We start from the raw sequence: 25,652 nt of genomic DNA, 5'->3' as shown, positions 1-25,652 counted from the left end.
CAGGGGTGGCCATTTTGTGGAGATGGGGATCTGGGTTTTGTCTCCGACTCCTTTTTTGTGCTAACATTGTACAGTACACCTGCATAAGCACACATGGCTACCCATACAAGATCACACACACACATACACAGAGTCCAAACAGCGAAATAGTGCAGAGTGCAGAGTAGTGCTTCGCCAGCAATTAGTCGGGAACCATAATGGGCTTTGGAGGACTCCTACATGTCTGTACTGATATTTTGGTGAGCCTTGGTACTGAAACTCCAAATTTGAGTTCTGGGAATCACAAGCATCAGCAACTTCAGCTTCAAACTTTTCAGAAGACATTTTCCAAACACTTATTGCACTTGTGAGTAGGATGGTGTGAAGGCTAAATGCCAATATAGAGTTCTGTAGTGTTGAAGAGAAGATTAATAGCATGAATGACAGAGACTCACCCAATGTGGTAATTTCCTGTGGTGTGTCAGAGCTCTCTACAACACACACACACGCACGCGCACACACACACTAATTTCAATGATAATATCAAAAATTCATTCCAGTCCACTGTTATTACATGTACATGTAGTTCTGAAAGCAAAGGATTTGACAGTGTAATTTTGATGAATGTGTTGTCATGTTACTACAGTAGACTACACTTAATGTGGTCAGGATTCATGGGAAGGGAGGATTTGGATTGTGTTAAGCTTTTATTATGACTCTTAATCCTTGGTATTAGAATATATGCAAAGGCTATAAAACTCAGTTTCCTAAGACATGAGATCAGAATATTTATTTCATGTGTGACCACATCTGCTGTTGGATTTAATATGGCAAAGATGAAGGGTAGAACAACAACTTTTTGGTGTCTGCCCATTTATTTCCAAACTTAAAAGTGAGAGGATGACCCAACTATGGCAACATGTGTTTCTTTATAACCAATACAATGACTCCAAAACAGCGTGCAGCTTACAAAACCATTACTGTGTATCTACCCACAGTACGGAAAGATTTGACAGAAGAAAGACTTAAATATCTCTATGAACTTTGCCATGTTTTTTTTTAAATTTTTTTTTTTAACATGTTCGAAATAAAAAATCTAATCTAAATGTGCTAATGAGAATAGCAATAGCAGTACCTTATGTTACAATGGGCAGTACAGTAGCAAATATTAGTAACACCAAAGAAAGACAATTTCCTTTCTGGACATCAAAACACTTCAATAATATGAAACAGAGTCTGCATCTCATGCAGGAGCCTCATCTTAATGCTTCTTCTATCAAGTAATAACATTGGCTATTGGGTCCAGAGGCGAGGACTTCTCAGCATCACGCACAGCCGTCCGCTCTAAAGAAGCCAGCTGTGTGATGTGAGCGCCTGGCTCAGGCACTTCAGATCAAAGTAGCAATAGTTCATCAGCACATACCACAAAATATTTGCTTGATAACAGTGGGGAGATTTGCCAGATCACAGCATAATAACAAAAATCCTTTCTCCTAGCTTGAACTCTTTCAGATATAAGAGGTCATATAAAGCCATGAAGTGCACTAAGTCAGGAGAGTGGAAGACAGACATGCTTGATTTCCTTGGGTGATGGACAGAGAACCCACAGATTTATCTAATGCCATGAAAGAAATGAGAATATTTTGATATAAGAACATGAAATCAAGTTGCGAGAGAGAGAGGTGTTTTTTTCCAAGGGCAAAAAGTATTATGTCTCGTTTTACTTGACAAACTTTTCTTACAGATTTATTTATGAAGGACTAGCACATTGAAATAGAAACTTATCCGTGCTACACATTTTTCATATCATTATGTCACTCTTCTTCTATGACACTCTAAGCCTTGAGAGGTAACTGTTTGTTTAAAGGCCCCTGACACTGAAATCCAAATAAACTAATAAGCTCAACTTGTGTTTGCTGAGTTCATTTTAGGAAAGCTAAAATGACATATTGTAGCTAGATTTGTGCAGAGAGAATTTGATCAATATGTGGTGCGGCGACATGGCTGTCACAGGTATGCCGAAATTCTGATTTACTGTGTATTAAAAAGATTAAGAGTGAGATTTTGACCTGATTATGGCCCTAGACCAAAAGTGAAGAGGTCACCACAGTTATTACAATTCATCTTGGAGGGGACAATGTTCTTACAAGATTTCATGGCAATCCATCCAACATTTGTTGAGACATTTAACTTAAAACAAAAAATGTCAACCTCATGGTGATGTTAATGGTAAAAGTCAGGGGATCATCAAAGTCAGTAGGTTTCATCCTCTGGGGACTGAATGTCTGTATAAAATTCCATGGTAATCCATTTAATAATTGTTGAGATATGACCAAACTGTGAAACTGACTAACATACTGTACGTTGCTATCTCTAGAGCCATGCTGCTAGTGTGGCAAAAATTGTAGGGCCAATGTGAACGTGCAGGGTATGTATGCAACACTGCTTGCCCTTTTAGAGATCCTTAAACACTAACACCAAACCAGCACTAAAATTCTCTCTGCTGCAACTGCCATGTGCTCCTTTGACATATAATTTCAAAGTGCATATTTAACATATTATATGTGGGAAAAAAACCATATGCCTACTGAGGCCTATAGCAAGAAATGGAAGCACATTTCCTTTGTAGCGTGTCTCCACAACCCTACAAATCAGCAAGCTTCACTATTTCATTATTTGTCAAGATAAGTGAGGCACACCTGTGTTATGAGAAGAAGATTCAAACTGAACTGGACAGTGCAAGCAGCCTCTGCATTCCAGTCCAATAAGGAAAGCTGGGCACCATGGTGAGCTCAGATCATGGGAGCATACCTTCCATGTAGACATGTGAGAAACATCACAAGGCAGACTGCTTCGTTCTCAGGGAAGGGCCTTTTGCTTGTCAGCGGGGTCTGAATTGTGGGGGAGGCTGTAATCGAAACACACCAGCCATATGTAGACACTGTGCTACCCGTTCCATATGGGAATATTTACATGCCGTCTTTGTTGTTCAAAGATCAAAGCAGAGGAGATTCATTTGAGTTGATTTTATGACACGTTTTAGCAAATTTGGAGGGGGGAATTTTAAATGCCCTGTAAAACCTGTTCCACAGCATGCAAGACCACCCCATTAAGTCTGATATTCCACATGAGTATAAAGGAAATCTCACTAAGAACTGCAGAGGTTTCTACAGAGTGTGAAGGGAATGTGTGTTTTGAATATTACAAATCCATAAAGTATGTGTGTGTGTGTATGTATATGAAATGTAATCTATGTCTTCAAACAGTCGCACAGGAACAAAAACAAAAGCAGAATGTCATAAATTTATTGTGGAAAAAAAGCAACATTTGGGGGAAAAAAAGTCTATTCTGGCACATTGTTCATTTTTATATTACAAAAAGGAGAAAAGGCTACAAATCTCGATAATTTATACAAATACAACAACTTTCAAAAAATAAATCTTTAATTTAGTAAACGCTCTGTGAACACGTTTCTGCAATAACCCACTGCTTGAGATCCCTGAGCAGAGACACAGAGTGAAGCGCTTTTTTTGTTGAAAAAACATCTTCACTCAAGCAATTATCAGTGTTTTTTTTTTCATAAACACTTTATATATACAGAAGGAATTAGCACATGTGGGGTGTGTTAGGTGTAGGGCAGGAATGAATGTGAACTGTGATTATCCTACTCAACATCTTACTTCACTGGTGACTATCACAGTCAAAAACAGGACAATACATACACCATCATGACTGCAACAGATGACACATATACTCAAAATTTTACCCTCCTTTTTAGGTGTTTTGCTGTAATAATGGGCCACATTACTGTACTCAACTCTATTTGGGGACTTTTGACCACAGACATGGACATCATATCTGCTAACTTTCTTCATTTTACATGTAAAACACAGTACCAGCTGGTTCTGTTGCTAAGGTAACACAAAGCAATAACTTACAATGTAATAGACTAAGGACACAGATAGTTCAGGAGGATTGTAGCCAATAACAAACAAATGATGGGAGACTCTTTTACTCCATTACAAATACTGTACATCTTTCTGAGAAGGTGCTGTTTCACTTCATGTACGCTGACAACAACAAACAAATAGATGTTAATAACACAAAATATATACAAAATGAAACCTTAACACCAAGAACAGAGTTTTGACAATATGGGAAATACTTCATGTAACAAACCAAACTTGCCCAGAAACTTGAGTTTCCACTTTAAGTCTGGCTACTTTTTTGCTGCATGACTTTCTGTATACTATACACAATGTAGGTATATATTAGGATTCATTTATACAAACACATGAAATTAGTTTTATTCCAAACACAAAGATAGGCATTAAAACATTTCCCTCAGATTTGCTATGTCTGTGCACTGTTATGTGATGAAAAGGTGTGCATCAGCATAGCTTTTGTATTTGGTTAGAAGGACTCCTTTCATATATTTCAGCTCTGCACACTCCACTATAAAAGCTTCAGGCATGTGGGAAAACGGTGTACCCAAAACTACCGTGCCTGCCTCTTTGTTGTCTACGACTTCCATGGGAAGGTAGCTTAATATTTCCATTTATAGCTTCTGACTGTTGGCGACAGATAAGTTTCCATGGTGACTTGGCTTCTTTACCAGTGCTGAACAAGAACTAGTGTTACAATGCCACCTGTATGCTATACTGATAAAGAAGATTCACACCTTTTTATTATAAGGCATTATAATATTGAACATAAAAAGAGTCCTATTTCCTTTTCCTTTCTTTTTGAATTTTCTTGCCAAAACATAGTGTATTTGGTAATATACACTCTTCGTGGAGCTTTTAGAGGCAATCGTTGTGCTGTAATGGCTAACAAATTCAATTCCCTTTTCAAGTTTGCACTAAATGTCAGGGTCTGCTACAAATGGCTTGCAATAATACTGATATTTTTTTTCATCTCTGCATTATGAAGTGTGTAATCTCATAAGCAAAAGACACTGGAGAATTACATGATTAATTTTGAGATTTTGGATGGTTTCCGATTCTTCATATTACCTTATTTTCTTTATTATCAAGATGGGACATCTGATCAAACCAAAAACTTTATTAAACGGTGATGGAAAACCCTCAGTGCGGTGTTCTGAGATTCTTTTATCTCTTGTATATTTTACTTTATCTTGCACTGCTCTGGGACAAAATTCACTCTTTTGAACTACAATTGCTTATTTAAAAAAACCTAATTCATCACACATGTTGAAGGATGTACCTATTGTCTCACTTTAAGTTCAAGTGCTCTAGTTCAAAAAGAAAGAAAAACAACAACAAAAAAAAACATGGTTCCTGTGAGATCTCTAGTTTTTAAGAAAGTTCTAAAGAGTTCAAATACCATGTAGCGCCTGCCAAACTGTGAGCAATGCTTCTGAGGAAAGCTGCTGGCCTGAGGTGTATGCAGAGCTCAGGAGTCATTAGGAGGGCTGTGCGGCGCAGTCATGGCCTCTCTGAGCAAACATCCTCCCTGAGTCTCTTCCATCTCTCCTGGATAAGAAGAGTGAATGAGGAACTTTTGGACCGTCCTTTTCCCCCCCAAGTCTGGTGTACAGATGGCAGGTAGGCGGGCAGGGTGAGATCAGGGGCTCATGGTCCTCAGGCCCTGTTTCTCCATGATGTTCCAGAGCTTACGCAAGTTGGACTGGGTGATGGTGTCATCCGGTTTCAGTTGCAGCGCTCGGAGGTAATTGGCTTCAGCTTCTTGCAGTTTCCCATTGAGGTGGAGGATTGCCCCAAGGTTCATCAAGGCTGCAGGATACTAAAACCAAAAAAAAAAGGAAAAAAAAAAAGAGATCTTCGTCATTTAGGATATCAGTTTCATAAACCTCAGGCTAGCTTAAAGATTTGTTCCATATATACTCTGTCTTGTCTGTCCAAGAACTCATACCTTGTTATTGAGAAGTAGGTAAAATGAGTACAAACACAGTGATTCAACTGCCTGACATACATTGTAGCAAGAGACAGCTGACACATACACACAATGACAGATTTACTCACCACTAATGGTCTGTTTAGACTAAATTGATTTAATGAAAAATTCAAATTTTACAACAGCTAGGGGCAATGAAGGGATGTTTGGTGAGATTAATAATGCAAATGAAGTATATCTATTCACGCTCTGGGGGTATGCATAATTTAACAAGGAATGAGATTTGACCAAAAATGTTTTATGACACTCATTCACATGCAAAAATTAAAGACATTTTAGGAAATACACTTTTTCACTTGCTGGTCGAGAGTTGGATACAGTAGGAAGACTGATAAAACTTCTCATGTCTGTACGGTAAATATGTGAAACTATTGCCACCAGCATTCTAACTTAGCATAGCACAGAGGCTTAAAACAGGGGGGAACATCCAGCCTTGCTCTGTTAATGAGCATGTTATATTTCATGTTTTAAAATCTGTGCAAAAAACCTGAGTAAAAACAACATGTTTTGGTGTTGCATGGGTTATCTGACAGATTATTTCTTGACCAGGTGCAGTAACTTCACGGTGCCTTGTCATCCCAGGGTCATGAGGTTGCCAGGCAACTAGCAGAGATTTCAGGAAGTTACTGTACAACACTGCAACATGTCGATTTTATAGTTTTTTGTGAAGATTTAACAAATGAGATATAATTGTTGATTAGCGAGCTTTCGATGTGCTTCTAGGTTAACTAGATTAGCCGTTTTGCCCTGTTTCCAGTTGTTGTGCTAAGCTAAGCTAACTGGCTGACTTGCTGTAGCTTCATACTACTTAGTGGACAGACATGAGAGTAATAATAAGAAGAAATTCATTATATAGTGCTTTTCAAAAACAAGTTACAAAGTGCTTTACATAAACAACATAAACAAGAGAAATTACCAGATAAATAATTAATAAAAGTAGAATTGTGACAAGTGAGGTATGAATTACTAAAACACAGTAAAAAAAAAAAAGTGACAAAAATGGAAGAATAACCAATTAAAGAGAGCAATTCTGAAAAAGTACGTTTTTAAGAGAGAATTAGAAGAAACAGAGCTAGCCTGCCTGATCTCCTCCAGCAAGTTGTACCAGAGTCTCAGGGTCCTGACTCTAAAGGCTCAGTCTCCTCTGGTTTTAAGCCTTGACCTAGGAATTACTAACAGACCTCTGCCAGAGGATCTCAGGCTGCATTCAGGCTTGTAAGGAGTTAGTATATATAGTGATATAATCAGGGGCCAACCCCAAACGTGCTTTGAAAATAATCACTAAAAATTTAAAATCAATTCTAAAACATACAGGTAACCAGTATAGATGCTAAAATGGGTGTAATGTGAACTCTTCTATTGGACTTTGTGAGTTCACTTGCTGCAGCATTTTAAAGTAGTTGAAGTTTGGAGAGGTTGTATTGAAGGAGACAGGAATACAGCGAGTTACAGGAGTCTAGGCAGGATGTAATCAAAGTGTGGATAACAGTTTCCAGATTCTTAGTGGATAAAAAAGATCTAATTTTCAAGATATTACAAAGTTGCAGAAAGAAAGATTGAACGACTGACTTCACCTGCTGGTCAAAGTAAAGTTTGTCATCAAAGATAACACCCAGATTTCTGCACTGGGTTTTGATGCAACAAGACAGAGAACCTAAGTGCGAGGAAAGTGTTTACCGGAGGGGTCTGGACCTATGATAATGGCTTCTGATTTATCTGAGTTTAACTGAAGAAAGTTTTAATAGAGACAGTTTTTAACATCTGTAAGACAGGATTGTATTTTTACCAACTGTGTTGTTAGGTGTTTTATACAGTATCAAAGGTCAGAGAGAATTTGAGAATGGGGTTAAATGCATTCCTAACAGCTTGAACCTTATTAGAAAAAAAATGATAAAAACTCTTCTCAATAAAAAAGTAGCATTATTCTTCTCCCTGTTTTCTATAACTAATTGTCATCTGGAGACTGAACTCTAAAATTTTTAACTGATATTATTTATCAAACCAAGAGATCTATGTCCTTACTATTTAAAATAAACATATTACATAAGATAAAAAGTAGAGATTTCCTAGACCTAACACGCTAGTGATTCCTGTTTGTCAGATCACCCAGACTGTGGTGCAGTGTTTGGTAACCATGCTGCTTTGCGTGTCCTTGTGTCTTGTCTGTGGCCACAGATGTCATAGGGTGCAACCGTGGTGGTTGTTTGAAGTGGTTCTAGATGAATATACTGTATATTCCTGTTGGTGCCAAGAGGTAAAATCATCAACAGTGTGATGAGTGAGTCATGAGGATACAAATACAGGAAAAGTGTCCAGGGTGCAATCACGTTAAGACCATGAAGTATCCAGGCCAAGGGAGGGGCCACATCTGATCTCCATTTGAATTTGAAGTGTGGAAAAGATGTCTAATCCTGTAGAGAAGCTACTGTTTTACTACTTGAGACGATTGTAATTTCCTTAATTGTAATTCCTAGGAATTAAGGAATGCTCAAATAAAACAAAATGGCAAATGATGTGCTATTACTGCAGTATTTGTGACTTTTTTTTCCTATAATTATCACCACATACATAATTGTCACATGGAATGGCACATGATTATGGCATCTTGACATTTACCGATGAGCTGTCCCACAAGGCTTAATTTCTTTCCCATGTCCCATTAACTAATCAAGAGTAATTCTCAGAGCAACACTCATGAGAGAATAGTGTTTTTCTGTAATTGTGCAAACCATTCACAACAGCAACACTGCTACAGAAAAACAGTAAGGTATACTAAAATATAAAAGATATTCATGTCACCGAATGGCTTAAAAATAAAATCTATATCTATACAAGATATAAAAAACGTATAAATATTTAACACAATCTGGAAAGTAAATTATGTTTTGGAACATGAGGGAAAGCAACCACAGATGTCTTTTTGAACCTATACACTTCCCATACATGTATTACAGTAGGTCTAAAGTTCATATTTGCATATTCATCTATGCATTGGGAATACTTTTTCAGAGAGGTTACCAAACACCAGACACTCTCACGTTGTTCATTTGTCTTGCTTTGTCTTTGAACTCCCCTCCTTTGCTCGACTGCTCCACCTTTGTTGATTATACTCACAAAACTGTCCAAACATTTCTCTGTTTTTCCAGTGTCAAGGTTGAATGAGTGATACTCTATGCATGAGAATTTCAATGGGAACAATCTGTCCAATAGTGCTGCTTTTACTCACAGAGGGGAATTAAATTGATGAATAAATCAAAGAGACTCTGGAATAGTCCTATTGTCCCTTAGAGAGGGGGCATTTCTTCCCTCGACACATAAAAAAAAAGTAAAGGCTGGCATGACAGACCGTGAGCTGTTGCTCACTGACTCAAAATGTGCAGCATTAAATTAGTAGATACCAATTTACTACACTCGATATTGTGTAGTGACATTAATCCCCTAACAAAACAAAATCAACATTTTCTCTCTGGGTTTCGATTATTATTCACAGGAGCAGCCAGGGTTCTTGACTGTAATGGTTGGGGTAATTCTGAGGCTGTTTGAGCTATAAATTACCTTCTGTTTGACCTGCCATTTGAAGGTCAAACCACAAAATAACGCTGGAGGGATCAATTTGCAAGTTAGGGATTTTAACTAGTGAGAAAAATGCTAGCCAAAATATAACTGTTTATACATATGGACATAGTTGAAAGCTGCAAGTCAGGGGGCCACACATAAATACTGTATCCACAACATGTAGGTGACAAGTAGGTGCAAGGCAAATTACTGTTAATGCAATTTTGTGGAGTTGGTGAGGATGCTATATTACGAGAAGTGCAATCAGTGGTGGAAGGTAACTAAGTACATTTACTCAAGTACTGTGCTGACGTACAAATTTGAGGTACTTGTACTTTACTTAAGTATTTCCATTTTATGCTACTTTGTACTTCCACTCCACTACATTTCAGAAGGAAATATTTGACTTTTTACTCCACTACATTTATTTGATACTTATAGTTAATTTTTAGATTAAGATTTTACATAAAATAATATATTTTAATATTCTAACTGTTGTTTAAGTTGTCTCTAATTTCTTATGCACTTTGTGTGAAAAGTGCTATATAAATAAAGTGTATTATTATTCTTATAAAAAACATAGTCTACACTTATGTAATATGATGCAGCACTATTATTATTAATCTACCCAAAGTATCTAAAATTGGCTCCACATTGATAAACATTAAAATGCTCTTACATGCATTTGTTAGTGATAAAAACAAACTATAATACAAATATAATACACTATAATAATCAATAATAATAATATTTATTATATCATCAAAATAATATTAATAGCACAATAAAAGAAGTCAGTCTGCATAATGAGTACTTTTACTTTTGATACTTTAAGTACATTTTGCTGATTTTTACTTGTAATGGAGAACTTTTAGACAACGGTATTTCTGCTTTTGCTTAAGTAAAGGATCTGAATACTTCTTCCACCACTGAGTGCAATAATCTCCTACTTCTGTTTCTGAGAGGTCGGTCAGTTCATAAGGTAGCATGACTTAGGATGGTGTCATTTTTCTCACTGAATGAGAGGATGACAACAGTCAAGTAATACTTTGCTTGCCACAGGGAGAAACAACTACTGTACATCTCCTCAAATCTAGTTGCTGGCAAATGTACATAAGAAGGTATTACTGGCAATACATGCTTCTTGTATTCAATATCTTTAGCCCATGGCAATATGGTGAATTTTTGATCTCATGACTCATTAAAAGTTCCTTTACAGATGGTACAGGTTGTAGGAGGGATCAATTAATAGGATTTTGAGAAGTTATGAGAAGCAAAACTAAATAGAAAAAAACACAATACTTGTACTGAAAGCTTTCTCACATCCTCCAGAATAGATACTGATGAGTGAGGCAACATATGAAGCACTGAGCAAAGACTCCTGGGTAGAAAATCAACAGACTCCTGGTTTTCCTCTCAGTGCAGCTGCAGCAGAGATTCAAAAGATCTTTTTCTTTGCCCATGCAGAACTTATCAATTCCTCAGTTTTGTTTCCTTCCTCCACTCTCCCCTGTTGGCTCCCATCTTTCCTCATCCAAGCCTTTCTCCCCCTTCTTTCACATTAGCTAAGACTTTTGTGATTTATACCACTGCTCCTGCATTCTTCCTTGCCCTAGCAACACTTGCAACACTCTGAAAAAGGTCCCTTGTCAAAAACTTTCATTTTTTCCTCATTTCCTGCTGCTCTGTAACCTCTCTGCCTCTCTACCCTTCCCAAAACTGGCATGTAGCAGCAGAGGCATGGCCAGATGTGGAGTATATTAGCCTAGACCGTAAAGCAACATAGGCTATAAAGACTGTTAAAGTCAAATATGAAGCTAGGTTGGGGAATGACCTGACCAAAATGACTCCAGATAGACATTTAGGTAAAGAATATCTGAATGTTGAAGAGCCAGTGCACAGCAAGCATCTGATAGGACTTAGCTTGTCTAGATAGAGGGAATTTGAGGACTAAAGGACAAAATCCCCTGAATGGAGCGAATTGTCCTCTTTCACTCAGAGCGACCAGACATATGTGCTTAATATAAAACACCAGAGCCTTTGGAGAGTGAAGAGTCAAGCGGCAGTAAAGCATGAAATGACAAATGAAGATGGACAGGGTACATGGCTTAAGTCAAGTCGCATCGGAAAGAACAAAGGATAATGGTAAAGAAGACGGATGAAGATCCTAAATTATAATTGTGCATCAGCTGTAAGCAATAGAAATGGCAAAAGGCATCCAAGCAAGAGTGACCAAGTAAGGACAAAAACATGCCTCCGTGTTTGGATGTGGTCATCAAATGCATGTTTATATGATTACAGATGCCAAGAAGCAGTCATGTGAAAATTACACTGATCTGGCCCTGAAATAGATCTGTGTGGAGCACAAACATCCTCATTTTAAAGAAGTACAAATCCATCAGGAGGCCGCAAACCAATGGTCTTCTCTGGTTAACACTGTCACAGGAAGTGACTGAACACTCCTCATAATAAAAGGCTACTAATAACAAATAATTAATGGAAACATTCCCACAGTTCACCTTAAACTTTATGATTCTGTTACATTATTCATGTATGCATTTGAACTGGGACAATGAGAACAATAATTCTCCTTACCATACATCTGGGTTTAATTAGATGTTAAAAATACACAATGCTTTGGTAAGAGCTGAATGCTGCATCAACACTGAGAACAACAAAGGGGATAGGAGCTCAATTTCATGGTTTGTATGGAAATGTAAAAATGTATTCTTCTGTTACAATCAGGGTTTTTTTGTCTTTTTGTTTGTCATTGTTTGTATATTATACCAGGGTTTTGTGTGCTTGCAGAACTAAACTTTATGTCTGTATAACATTGTCCAGATATATTTTGATCATTAATCCTGAGCCAATTTCTTCTAATCAAGATGCAGGAACAAACAGGGTAACCACATGCCAAACATATTTTGCTCCCATTGCGGACCTCACTTAAACAACTCGACCCCTCTTGTCAGAGCTGCCAAAGACTGGACCCCATTCATTTTCAAGATGTCAAAGTCCCCTGACTGAGTGTTATTATCATTATTCTTTTCAATCTACTTACCCATGGCCTCTCCTTTGAAGTTGGTGATGGATGCTGCACAAACAAACCTCTGAGCTTAGTTAAAAGCTAGCCCTGGTTTTTTTCTGACATCCACTGACAATGAGGGCCGTTGTGAGGAGGCAGACGGGGCAGTAATATGGATGGGATTATTGGAAAGCCACCCAGACTGTGATTGCATAGTGTCCATCAGGGTAAATAGTAATGGGGATGATTAGCTAGTTGTGGCTGTACTCACATTGGGTCTCAGGCTTGCTGCTTGTCCGTAATACTTCTCAGCTGCCTCATTTAGGCTGGCTTGTCTGAAAAGGTAAAACAGAGAAAGGCAATCATTACTCATCTTTATTGCTCCCGGCTTCAGTTGAGGCCTTGAACCCTATGTGTTTACTGGCGCTTAGGGGTCACTGAGAAAATAACAGGAGGGAACAGCATGAGGAAAGAGAAAAGCCGATCCAATCGCCTGTAGGGTTCTCATTCGATAGCATCTTTCACTTGATAACATCTCTGCTGAGCAGTGCACAGCAAGCACTTTCTGTTTTAATTGAACTTTGAGGTCAGGACATGTGGCTTATTGGGTACTTGAAGAAAAGTCATCAACAAACTAAAACTGATGAGAAATATTCAATGTACTAATTACAGCCAATAGGGGAAAATGTGGCTTGACATGCTGGATGGTTAAAGAAATTGAAGGTGTACAAACAGTATGGAAACATAAAATCATTTAATCATACTATCATAAAAACAGGACAGCAGAGTTGATGGCACAGATGCACTAAAACATGCTGTATATTCCACACTGCGACAAAAAGGGTTTTTGGGCAGATGGCTTGTCGGCATGACTCCCTGGAACCAGAAATACTTTGTTCCTGAGGACATAAAACCCACAGTCATGACAGGAATATACTATATTATGCTTTTTATCTTCCTCATAATCCACTGCTCTGCCTACTGTTATACATGCAACTGTGGCTCCTCTGTGACATGGCTTTTCCTGTCATTAATACCATGGTAAACCAGAAATCACCTTTATGGTCCGCAGCTGCATGCTTTTCACTGATGGTAACAATTGTCTCATTGCAAACAATTTAACTTTGACGAAGTCAAGGGCAGAGCAAACGACGGCTGGCTGTGGAGCCCCTTAAGTCGTAATGATCAAAGGAAGTGAGACCATTGGAACCACAGTTTCATTTAGGCTGTCGCAGTCTATTAAGGGATCATCCTCCATATGGTTCCAGATAAAAGGAAAAAGCTTTTATTTTAGGATAACCAGGTCAGTGGCCTAAGAACGCACACAATACTTATGTTTGGTTCGAATGACACTGTCTTATGTGTTCTAGATGCTTTTATCATTTCTCACTGAACAATCAGTAGACAGCTTTTATTTCTTATTCCGAATATAACATGATGAAACTTTAACAGCTTACAGATCCCCTTCACCATGTTTTAAGATATATGAAAATAATTTACTTTGAATAATAATTCATCTAATATATTTTTTTCTACAAAACGTTCAATAACTACTCACAAATTCTTGCTCATTTTCCCTCATTGAAAAATCCAGAATCTATGAATATACAAGTATGTTTTGTTTGAAAAGTGCTAGAAGCACAATGTCTTCTTCACTGAAAAGTTCATTCTCAGTGTATATGTGCCGGAAGTTTCAAATTTCCAAACAAAACTTGTGTAAGCTTCATACTGGACCATCAGAGGGACTTCAGAGGTAGTTGTGATGTCACAAAAATGTCAGCAGATGAATTTGAAAACAGCTTGCCAAACTCTGCACATACATCACTGTGAAGTAACAATAAGCAAAACATATTTTTGAGTGAAGGGGGTCTTTAAATATAACATTTTGAGGACACTAATTTTTCATATTGCTTGTGTGTTATTTAAAAATGAAAATATAGCGTGTACAGAAATTGTGACCTTAAAGTCCATTGAGAGTTGTGACCCTAGAAACTGACATTCAAAACTAATGACTGGCAAGTAGAAGAACCAGTGTAGTGGCATCTAGCGGTAAGGTTGCAGATTGCAACCAAATGAATACCCCTCCCATCACCCTCCCCTTCCAAAAGTGTAGGCGAACCTACTGTGGCTGCAAAACTCACAAAAAATGCAAAATGCCCTGTCTAGAGCCAGTGTTTGGTTTGTCCATTCTGAGCTACTGTAGAAACATGGCAGTGCAACATGGCGGGCTCTGTGGAAGAGGACCCGCTCTCTATGTGGATATAAAGAGCTCATTCTAAGGTAACAAAAACACACCGATTCGTTTCAGGTGACTATACACTAATTAAAACATACTTATGAATATTATATTCCATTTCTGCCATGTCCGTTCTGCTAGATGCCACTAAATCTTACACACTGGTCCTTCCTTTAAAGAACTTATCTTTCATGTTATCCACACACACAAGAACATGCCACTGCTATTTTTTTTTTTCAGTGCAACTGAATTTTTCCAACTGCGCTCCAAAGAAGCATTTTACATTCCAAAAGCGATCCAGACACCGAGTTGAGTTGCTGAATTTGTCCTGAGATTATAAATGTGGGTTCCACGTCCAACCACAACCATATGTTTGTTTGCCAGCATAATATTTAGAAAGCGCAACCTTCTAAGAAAAAAAAAAAGCACAAATCTAATTCTATAATATCATTATCACATTTATATGAACACATTATCAGAAGGGAACTGGAGAGCTGCCACACCATGACCAAAGGAGCAGCACAACCTCCTAGATCTGTCTGACTGCGGGTTATGAGAGTGCAGAAGGCATTGGACGCCAAGTATGTAAACCACTGCTTGGGTTTAAGCCCGAGGAAGAGTGTGAGACTAAGAGCACAGGAACAAAGAAAGAGAGATGGGAAAATGTAGCATGAATTAATGAAAAAAGCATGAAAAAATCTTGATCATGTTTCAAATCAGCAATTCAACCACTGATCTTCTTACCCTGACATCTTGTTGTCTGGAGATGGTTTATTAACTCCAGATATGCACAAATCACAACAATGACAGTACTGCTTAATAGCGTGACACTGTTAGATACTAATGACTCAGTGAACAAACTGCATTTTTGACAGCAGCCAGATATTTGTGCTTAAAACCGCAGCCGTCCCATCTGTCTTGAGTACAGAATTGCATTTTTTTCAGATTCTCTTTGTTAGAATATTACACTGAACACAGACATCTTCCCTAAGGAGAGTACGGTATGTGCAGTACACCTTATGTAACTTGCAACCACTTTCTCTTTATTTCCATCCTAACATTACCAATTTAAACCAATTTTTTGGAAATCGAGACACAAATATGCACAAATGGGCATATCTAACATTATGACATGCTAATAATATATAAAGTACTCTTTCAGATTCGGTATATTATATTATTATATTAAACATATGGTTTGGATGGGAATCATGTATGAGGTGAACTATGAGTGCTTCTTGTGTGTTATAGTGGTTCTTTTTCTGGCCGTGAACATCTACAGATTGTACTTAACTGTTATCACATCACAATTTAATTTTTCACTTTCATTGATTTGATACATTAAATGAGCAGTACAAGCACAAGAGGGCAATAAAAGACATTTGCACTTCTGAAAGCTTCTGCCCCTCCCCCCGTGTAGATTTACTTGTGTCCCCACCAACTGAGAGCCTTTCCACGTCTGCGTCCAAGACAAACACATAAAGAACATGAGCTGCGGAGGAGTGAGACCCCATGCCAAGCAGGCAGAGAAAAGTTCAGCCTGATCACTGCTTGAAGTTCTTTTTAGCTGCCAGGGGTCTGGACCCTGGAAGAGGCTCTTGATGCTGAAAGCTGTTGGTGGTGAAGATCCTGCGTGATCAGACTGGTGGGCGAGGAGCTATGCATGAAGCAGCTGGGCAAGAATCTTACAAAGAGCTGTGCAGCAATTCTCTTGGGTAAAGAAGCAGTGGTTTTACCAAACTGTGGTGATTCAAGATAAGCAATAATGGTTTCAAAAATAACCCTCCTTTCAGCAGGCAGCTGTAATTTCAATGCAAACAAGGAAATCTCTATACTGAGTAATATAATGTTGTAGGTTTATTCAGTCAGTGGAGCAGCATACCGTAAATTGGCACATGGCTTTATTTACAAATTTCCACTCATGGCTTGCATTCAGAAACACAACAACTTGTGGGCTGCTAAAGCCTCGCTTCTCAGGCTCATCGGCTGAACCCTGCACCGATTTGGAAGCAGACTTTCAAGTATGAGCTAGGGCCAGCAGAGAAAGAGTGAAACAGAGCGGGAGAGAGGTAAAGAGAGAGAGCATATGAAGATACATAGCTGCACAGCACGCTAAGACAAACCAGGAGCTTTCAGGCTGGCACTGCAGCAAGAGGAGAGGATTACAAAGTACAGCCAAGTAAATCACACTGGCTGAGGAGTAGCGTAAGCCCCTGGATAAACCGTGCAGACAGTAGACCTCCCTCTCTCATACACAGCTTTTCCTTTCTACTCAGCCATGGAAAACTGTGGCCCACCCATCTCATCTACAGAGAATGAAATAAATACAGTGTCTTTTGTGCTTGTGCTGGGGCTTTTCCCCAGCACGTGTCTAATCAAACACTCACCTGAGCATGTGGGCTGCGCTGAAGACCACATCAAACTCCCCGCTGTCCAGGCGTGCGGCTTTCTCTGCCATCTCTGCCGCTTCCAGCAGCCGTGACTCTTCCAACAAAAACTGACCTGGCAGGGCAGGAGAGAACAGCACCACTGTTAAAACACTGAGGGATGCCTAGAAAGGCACAAAGGGATACATGATAGAAGTGTTGCCTTTGGCATATGCAGAGGGACAACCCTGTCTGTCCTGGCAATAACATGCTGAAACACTAGATATGAATGCAACATACCATCACTCTTTGGCCATCTCTCAGACTCATTTGTTCAGATTAGTCAGCCTTGATAGATCTGTTTCTTTATGATGAAAATGTTTCTTGTAGGAGGTTTGTGTCTTATTACGGGTGGGGCGGCTTTTTGCAGTTAACCTCTCATGAGATGGGATTATGACACCCTGACAAGGCCATGAACTAAGGGTGGATCTCTTGGTAAGGGCCAGGTTTAGAGAGGAATTAATACCCTGTTGATTTTGGTTAGCCCCACTACTGTACCAGGATGATAAACCACCAAGTGAACTGAAGCATATTTTCCTTAATAACCGTGGGTGAAATTGAAGCCGTTTGTACAGGCCTGAGGTGAGAGCTAGACTTAAAGGGAGACTTTAGACCATGACTGAGCGTAGCTCCAGGCTACAAACACCTCAGCAGTTGTCGGGCATGTGTGATATTTCAAAACAAGTCTCACAGTTAAAAAGAAAAGACAGTCCCTCAATCAATACTAATAATGTCAGTGTCCTGGACTGCCCTGATTTAATTTAAAATATTTTACAAAGTTGGTCTATGTATACAGACTGTGATACTGTAATCCATGTTCATCATTTGAGAGTGCAACTTTTAGGGGAATACTAGGAGGTCTAGTTTGGAACACAGAAATCATTGGGTAGTGAGAAACCCAATATTTGGGATTGGTTTTGGGTGGTTTTTATTAAAAAAATGCACAGTTCTTTTAATATCAAATTCTGAGTATCCTGCATGACACTGCACATTTTGCATGTTTGCTGTAGTGCTGACTGTAAATATATGAATCTATAAACTACTAGAACCTTATCAGAATAAATGACTGAAAGTTGGATGGATGCATGTTTGAATCGGAGCAAATTGAAACTCCCATAATATAGGTGTTCTATCTTTAATCATTTATCTATTGCTTGGCTATCTATATCCTACTCTAATGACATTCTTTCCCTCGTTATCAACATTGTTCACCTTATCTTTAATAGAGTTCTTTAAAGATGACAACTTAGACCGACACAACTTCAACAGAATACAAATCCTCTGTCATGGCAGATAGATGTCACATGCAAGCTGGTGCAACGATAACAAGCTGACAGATCAGTTCATCATAAAACGCTTTTAGGTTTTAGAGGCTTTTAAAGAAAGGAGGTAATTAACTCAGCTCATTCAAACTCACTCTTACTATCACAGTAATTCAAATCCTTTTTTGAGATTAAACACTACAACTTCAAGGCATGTGTGAGTCACATGGTAGCAGGCTCGGACTGGCAATCTGGCAACTGTGGCAAATGCCAGATGGGTCGGCCCACCTAGTGGACCACAAGGCCACCAGTAATGTAGGGAAAAAAAATTGTGGGAAAAAAAATTCAACCTGCTGGCTGCAGCCTACTTGATGTAGGAATAGCCCATCTGATTGGGGGTTACACTGTCCCAATTGTCAATAGGCTACCTATACTGTAAGGCAGGTGCAGGAAGTGCTACCCACTCCTTCAAGTGGATGCATCCATCCATGTAATGTCAGAGGTCAACTGGGAAATAATTAAATCTAGATACGAAAATAAAGCTAGCCGATACAAATGGATAAAGATCCCAAAAAGCCAAAACATGGAGTGGAAAAGGTCAGAGAGAAAAAGCAAATAAAATCTTGAGGCTGATGCTGCAAAATGTTTTAAGTTAACATATTTATTCAAAAATACCGATGCCACTGCCACACAAAATCCTGTTAGTCTGCCTCGCTGAAGTAATAATTTAACAGTCCAGTGTCAAATGTAGAGGAGGAGGAAAGAGTCTGTACAGATGAGCAGGCTGATTCCAGTAGAGAACAGGGGCAAGAAGAGGAGGCCGCTGCTGAGGACGAGCAAAGGTGCATGACAACCTCCCAGCAGGTGATACTGCTGGCTCATGTAGCGACAGTGTTAACAGCCAGAGGGGATTCATCATACTCAGGAGCCTGCCATCAATTATTATCTTCTCACCACCTAAGGTAGGACATGCTATTCTATTCTATTCGCTGCTTAAGGCTGCTGTGCTGCTTTGCTATGCTGTGTTTTTTAAATGATGTCAAGGCGAGAGTGTTATTATGGCTCAGCTGATTAGTCACTCTGGATATGTTCCAATAGAGTGCAGGCATGCTGCTTGTCACAGTCTGACAATAGCAGTGAATGAACATTTAAATAGTGTCAGTGGCATGAAATCCTGACTGTTAAGCCTGATGTGTGAAATGCATCAGAACAGCTGTGAACATAAATAGAGAGCTGTTAATTAATGTCCAATTTCAGACACATTTCCAGATCATCATTAGGGTAGGCCTATAGGAAAGCTTTTGTCCAGTGTGAAAATTAAGTTCTGGCTATTTTGTTTCATGATAACAGCATTGCATTTTCTCATAGACCACATTCATGACACATGATTATGTCATATTTGTTTTATTTGTGAAGCATAAGTGCACCAAGAGTCGGGTTGCCAATACCAACTGTCAAATGAATAAAATCTGAAGTGTGCCTCTTGAGGTGCTGACTTTTCCTCTAGGCTATTTCTTGGCTATTTATTTATTTATTACATTATTTTATGAAATCCTGTAAGTACACCTATTGTTAGGGTGCCAACTTTATATCTATTGTTTAGCCTATATGTTATTAATAGCCTGATATTGCTTTATGCAACACATAAGGGCGTATGTTGGGGAAAATTGAGGCCGGTCTAGACGGAAATTGCCAGGGCTGAATTTTGCTCCCAGTCTGACCCTGCATAGTAGTAATGTAAGACAGAAGAGACGCTGACATTGTCACGTTTCCATAAAATCAAAGAACAATAGGAGGAAATCATCCTCTCTTCTCACGACCCCCCCACCATGTACAGACTGACAGAATGGCTGATTGGAGGAAGAGACGGCAAAGGGGTCGGCCAACAGTGTTGTCTTGCCAGGTGTGTACAGTGAGTTCCTGCCTTTGTGCAGACAAGTGCGGCATGTATGTGTTTAATTGCCAAATTAAATATTTGAGGGAGTAAGAATGAAGTCAGGATATGTTAAAATGAAAGTAAAAAATATCACTACTTACCATAATGCATGTAACAGTTGCCTTTAGTGGGATCGAGTTGGATGGCCTTCAGGAAGTACCTCTCTGCTTCTGTTTTCTGACCCTGAGGGAGATGGATTAAACACAGTGTCATTATTGTTTCAACTGCTCCTCAAAACTACTCACTGTAAAAACACCACACTCAACTTAACAGCCAAAATACCTTTGTGTATACCTAATGTCCCCCTCCAAACCACAGACCTACTTTAACAGTAAATCTTAATAAATAGACATGAAACACATGTAGCACCAGTGTTATTCTTTCAAGCTCATGTGTCGTCCTGTCAAACTACACACTGTCATGCTTGGCACAGTGGACCAGACGGGGCAAAGGCTCATTCATTACACACTTTTATCTGTGCAAATAACACTTCCAGAGCATAACCACAGATTGCCGGTGTGTGTGGCCTGACCGCTATGAAACAAGACAGAGAGCAGTAGAATGGAAATGGGGAAGTGGTGCAGGAGGGTGGAAAGGAGAGAGGAGTTAAGACACAGAAAAACTGAGAAACAGTCAGTGAGCTCATGTATCTATGTGGATCTCTGGTGTTGTTTCACTCTTTGGAGAGATTAAATGAATCCATACTGGAAGGGTGAATACAGCATGATGAGGAAAAGCAACACCGAAGCCCTGTGGACCTCAAGAGCTCCCTTAGGTCCTTTAGACTGTGACACATAACCAATCACAGCTCAAAGAGAACAAAGCAGCTGGCCAATAGAAGTGGCAGCTGGGACTTTGACACATCTCTGCTCTCCGTTGGGGACCAGATGCCATCTGATCAACAATTAACAATGTTCACTCATCTATAAAGGCTGATGTTCTAGCATTAGCAAGGCAACAATTAGTGTGCGTTTCACTCTAAAACACTGCATGAATTATGTATAAAATAGACTTATTAAAATGGAGATTTACCAAGACTATAAAGGCTTTAGATATAATGCCAAATCATCAGAAAAAGATGGAGGAAGACTACATAAAGATTGCATAAGCCAGAAAAAATAATGTGTTTGAACTCAGTGTGAAATAAAGCAAATTACTTCTGTTTAGTCAAATAGAATAGGCCCACATCCAATCAGTACAGTCTAGTATTAATGACTGTATACTTAGTCAAGCATATAGATTTTCAGTGAACTGTAGATTCAATATAATACATAATTTTCTAATGTAAACATCTGAGTGTGGTTTCCCTTGATGCTGCGGAAAATCAAGCCTGTGTTAAGTATATGTTTAATAGAGATGATGGTGTCCAACTAGCGATCACTGTTCCAGTCTGAAAAGCATCATCTTTGTGTATTTTTATACTTGTATTCACAGATGGAGGAATGTGTACGTTTGAGGGCCTGCTGGTTTTATAATAACAGAGGCCTACGTCTGTTTGCTAAACCTCAGAATTAAGCTTTCACACACTGAAATGAGTTGCAGTTGTGAGTGGATAGAAAATTTTGATTATGACAACTATATTAATGGAGACCATGGCCAGAATAAGCTATAAGGTAAACGAGTGTCGAACCTCCAAAAAGCAACAAGTTGTACCTTTCTCATTACTCATCTCAAAGGAAATGTTATAACTATTCTTGTTAATCCCTAGAAAGGCAATTTGTTACACTACATGCTATATTACTTCACTGTTGGACCCTGTAACCTGGCAACTTTGCTTTCATCCACAAATTTATGGATTATAAGTCATTTGGCTCACCTGTACGCCTCTAGGAATAATCAAGGTAACCAAACAAGTATCGGTGTTCAATTTCCCCCTTGTTAAGTAAAATTGTCACAGTGCCTCCACCCAATAGAAGTCAGCTACTTTACAGGCCTGTGGAGAACTCAAAATTGAGTGCATTAAAACCAACTGATATTCCTAAAATACATTTAGAAGCTTCTCAATCTTAGAAGTCTTGATAATGTTTGGACTACTGAGATTCAGATTTGTACTGGGCTGAGGGATCATTTCAGTGAAGGCAAACATACTTGACTGTCGGAATAGAGATTTTTCTTTAGCTAATTGTGTGTGGCCCAGGATTTTCTTTCTAAAGTGGAACTTATATACTGGCAAAATAACTACTATGTGTGGCACTACTCTAGACTACACTACTACTCTAGTGAGAGCTAATAAAAGGCATGTCACTCAGTGGAAATGACAAAAACCAGGATCAATGGAACCCACTGCTTGCTTGCAGTCACTCCATTTCTACATTTTGAGACATGGCAACCTCTTTGTTGATCTGAAAGCACCTTGAGGCCATTAAAATCAGGAGAGGGTGGAAAACACAAAAAGAATGCTGTCAATAACATCTCCTCTTCTACTTTCTGTTAACTATATGTACTTCTCATTCCAGTCAGCTCACTGTGTGAGTACATTACCCTTCGTTTTGTCACACATGCTGAGTTTAGTGGTGCGTACCTCACACCTCAAGTCTCCTGATAAGATCAGATAAACCACAAATGTAGCTCTGGCTCTGTGAGCGCTGAGGTGATTATGAATGAAGCCTGCTTCGTATTAGCTGAAGGAAATGACAAGTGGATGACTGAGTCCAATATTACAAGCGTCACCGCGGCTGTGTCCATCTCTGACCTGTGGTGTGTACACGGTGCCCGAAATACATCCTGATCCCCTGGAGTGCCAGCGGAGGTGTTGAGGGGTCGGCACAGCAGGGGGGTGATACTGATCTGTGTAATTAACTCTCCCTTCCTCCCCTGTTTTGCCCTTCCTTCATCCACAAATCACAGCGACTCTTTGCTCTTCGCGCTTCAGCTACCAGCTCAGCTCCACCTCCCTCCTCTCACCCTTCTCTGACCCTGCTGACAAGCCTTATCTCACAGTCTCTCCACCTCTCCCGCAGGGATCTGAACCTCAGAAACCCCTGACAGTATCTAAAGCATCTTCATCACTCATAGTTGTGCCACAGGGAGCACGGAGGTAGGGGATGATAGAGGTGGGGGCTGATGGGCTGGTCAACTTCCAGAAGTGGTTTTGATCATTCTTAAATGCTGTTGTCACCAGGGACAGAGGCTATAGCCACAACAGAGAGAACATAAATAAAATGATATGACTCAAAGTCATGGGTACAAACTTTCTGACACATTTCAATAAAGAATCTTCTTTCTTTTAAAATTTCCTCATGGTTGAAGAGGCTCTAAGCCTGTCCTAACAACTGACTCCCCTTCTCTGATGACATTATTTGCACTCACAGGATCATGCAAGCTCAAGACCCTTCTTCCATCCATCATGGTCAGAGATCTACAGAGATTCATCCCTGCAGGTTTGAACTCTACTTTCCTCCAAAATCAATAACACTTTCTTAAATAAAATGAGTTTCTCTTCACGGCCCACTGAATTTTTCCCCTGAGTCCACTTCACCAAGTCTTAACGCTCTCCTCTAAAGAATTGTGTTGTTCCCCTAGACTGTCCTTGCTGACAGAATTTGGTTTCAGATGGTTTTTGAGGTCCAGCGGCTTTTGTGCAGAGAGGAATTCATGTCAGTTTAACAAGCAACTTTTAGCTGTGATGTCAGTTGAACTATTCTTAAAGCTGGCAATCAGTCGGAGTACAGATGGGAAAATCAATCTAGTATGCTGCTCCAGCTTAATCCAATTTAGACACACAAACTGTAAGACTTGTAAGACTTCACTGAGGATGCACTACGGTAATGGTGTTATTGCATGACACCCATGAGTAAGAAACAAGACTAATATTGGACTAGGAGCTCACTGTTAACTGCTGATATGAACACGGACTAAAAATTGTCAAAACATGCTGGAAAATTAGGGGTTTGCCAGCAAGTTCAGATAAGATGACATGCCTGTAAAATTCCTCCACACATATCAGTTGTGATACACACAAAATCATAATTTTGGAAAGATTCAATGAAAAGAGCTTGAAAAGGACTCTGTTTCCATGCGGGAAATGAGAGGGGACAGAGCCAGGAAGAGTCTAGTCTTTCTGTGGAAATCCAGATCCCACTGCTCCGGGCTTTTTGAACACAATTACGTCCTTTCATTAGGGCCCAGACTGTGAGAGAGAGGGGTGTCAGTTGAAGAGAAGGCCTCTGCCCTTCTTTTGCCCTCCTGTGCAGCTCTTCCTTTTAATTTGTTTATTTCTGTCCTGACAGCCCTTTTCAGCTCTAACTGCTCCTCTGACGCCAGCTCTATTCCAAGAATGCCTATCTAGCGATGATCTGTAACGGATGACTGTATGATCCGACCACAGGACCATCTCCTCGTCGTCTGGGACCCTGGAAACTTCTGCCCCTGAGACCCTTCTACATAGATGTCCTTGTCTTTGCTTATCCAAACATAGGTCAGCTGTCTGACCCTGAAATTATATTATCTTTGTTGACCTAGAAAATGTAGAGTTTTTTTTACAGCGTGTAGAGATTTCAATTTTTTTCTACATTTAACTTTGCAAACATGCCAAATGCCTGATCTGTTCTTGCTGCTGTTGATCCAAAGCAGCTTGTTGTGCTACTTTTTAAGACCTAGACAAGGAATTTAGCAACAAGTTACACAGGCCAAAAAAAGGGCGGCCACGAAAATACTTTTAATCGGGAAATTATTTTCCCATGACAGAAACATCTTGAGAAACTCAATGTGATCACTCTCTTCCGCTCTTTTTCTTTTCTCTCACTCGCACGCTATTGATCAACTGTGGAGACTTCAGGAGAATATTACAACCAACAGAAAAGTGCCGGACAGAGCTGATGAAAAGTTAGAGGACATGAAAGAGAGCGTAATGAAAAGAACCGAGAGAGGACAGGTAGAGAATGAAAATTGGTTTGGGGATGCAAAAAGTTAGACGGTGTGAAGTCAGGCATGTCAGCAAGTCAGGCTTCAGACCAGAAGTCGATACAGAGGTCGATACAGCAGACCAGCAGAAATAACTTTGGTAGGGACGTGACTGACTAACATTCAGCCTCCAGCACATCCATTGATGAGCGAGTCTCTTAGCCCCCGAGCTACAGTATACAGACAAAATTGCTGTCAAAGTTAGTAGTTGAAAATATTGAATTTAGTTGACTGTATGAGTTTGATGCTGGGTGTTGCTCATAAATCTTAAACCTAGCCTATATATTTGTTGGCCACAAATGGCAAATACATAATAATACATATCAAGAGATGCTAAAACATAATGTTTAAGTAGCACTAATGACTCACTAATGTCAATTTACACAGCAATATC

At 39.4% G+C, this 25,652-nt stretch overlaps 1 protein-coding gene across 1 annotated transcript in view; it reads right to left on the bottom strand.

Annotated features, from left to right (window-relative positions):
* Positions 1-3,360: 3,360 nt before the first annotated feature.
* tmtc2b (transmembrane O-mannosyltransferase targeting cadherins 2b) overlaps positions 3,361-25,652 on the bottom strand; it is a 97,145-nt gene continuing 74,853 nt past the window's right edge. Inside the window, exons 9-12 of the mRNA XM_042412727.1 lie at positions 20,458-20,539; positions 17,120-17,234; positions 12,768-12,831; positions 3,361-5,745 (exon numbers count right to left, since the gene is read on the bottom strand). Of these exons, the coding sequence (XP_042268661.1) occupies positions 5,566-5,745; positions 12,768-12,831; positions 17,120-17,234; positions 20,458-20,539 (441 nt within the window). The 3' untranslated portion in view covers positions 3,361-5,565. The remainder of the gene's footprint in view (positions 5,746-12,767; positions 12,832-17,119; positions 17,235-20,457; positions 20,540-25,652) is intronic.

The sequence above is a fragment of the Thunnus maccoyii genome, chromosome 5 (genome assembly GCF_910596095.1).
Source record: "Thunnus maccoyii chromosome 5, fThuMac1.1, whole genome shotgun sequence".
In the NCBI taxonomy this organism is placed as follows: domain Eukaryota; kingdom Metazoa; phylum Chordata; class Actinopteri; order Scombriformes; family Scombridae; genus Thunnus; species Thunnus maccoyii.
Note: the sequence above shows the minus strand (reverse complement) of the source record. Positions and strands in the feature narration are given on the sequence as shown.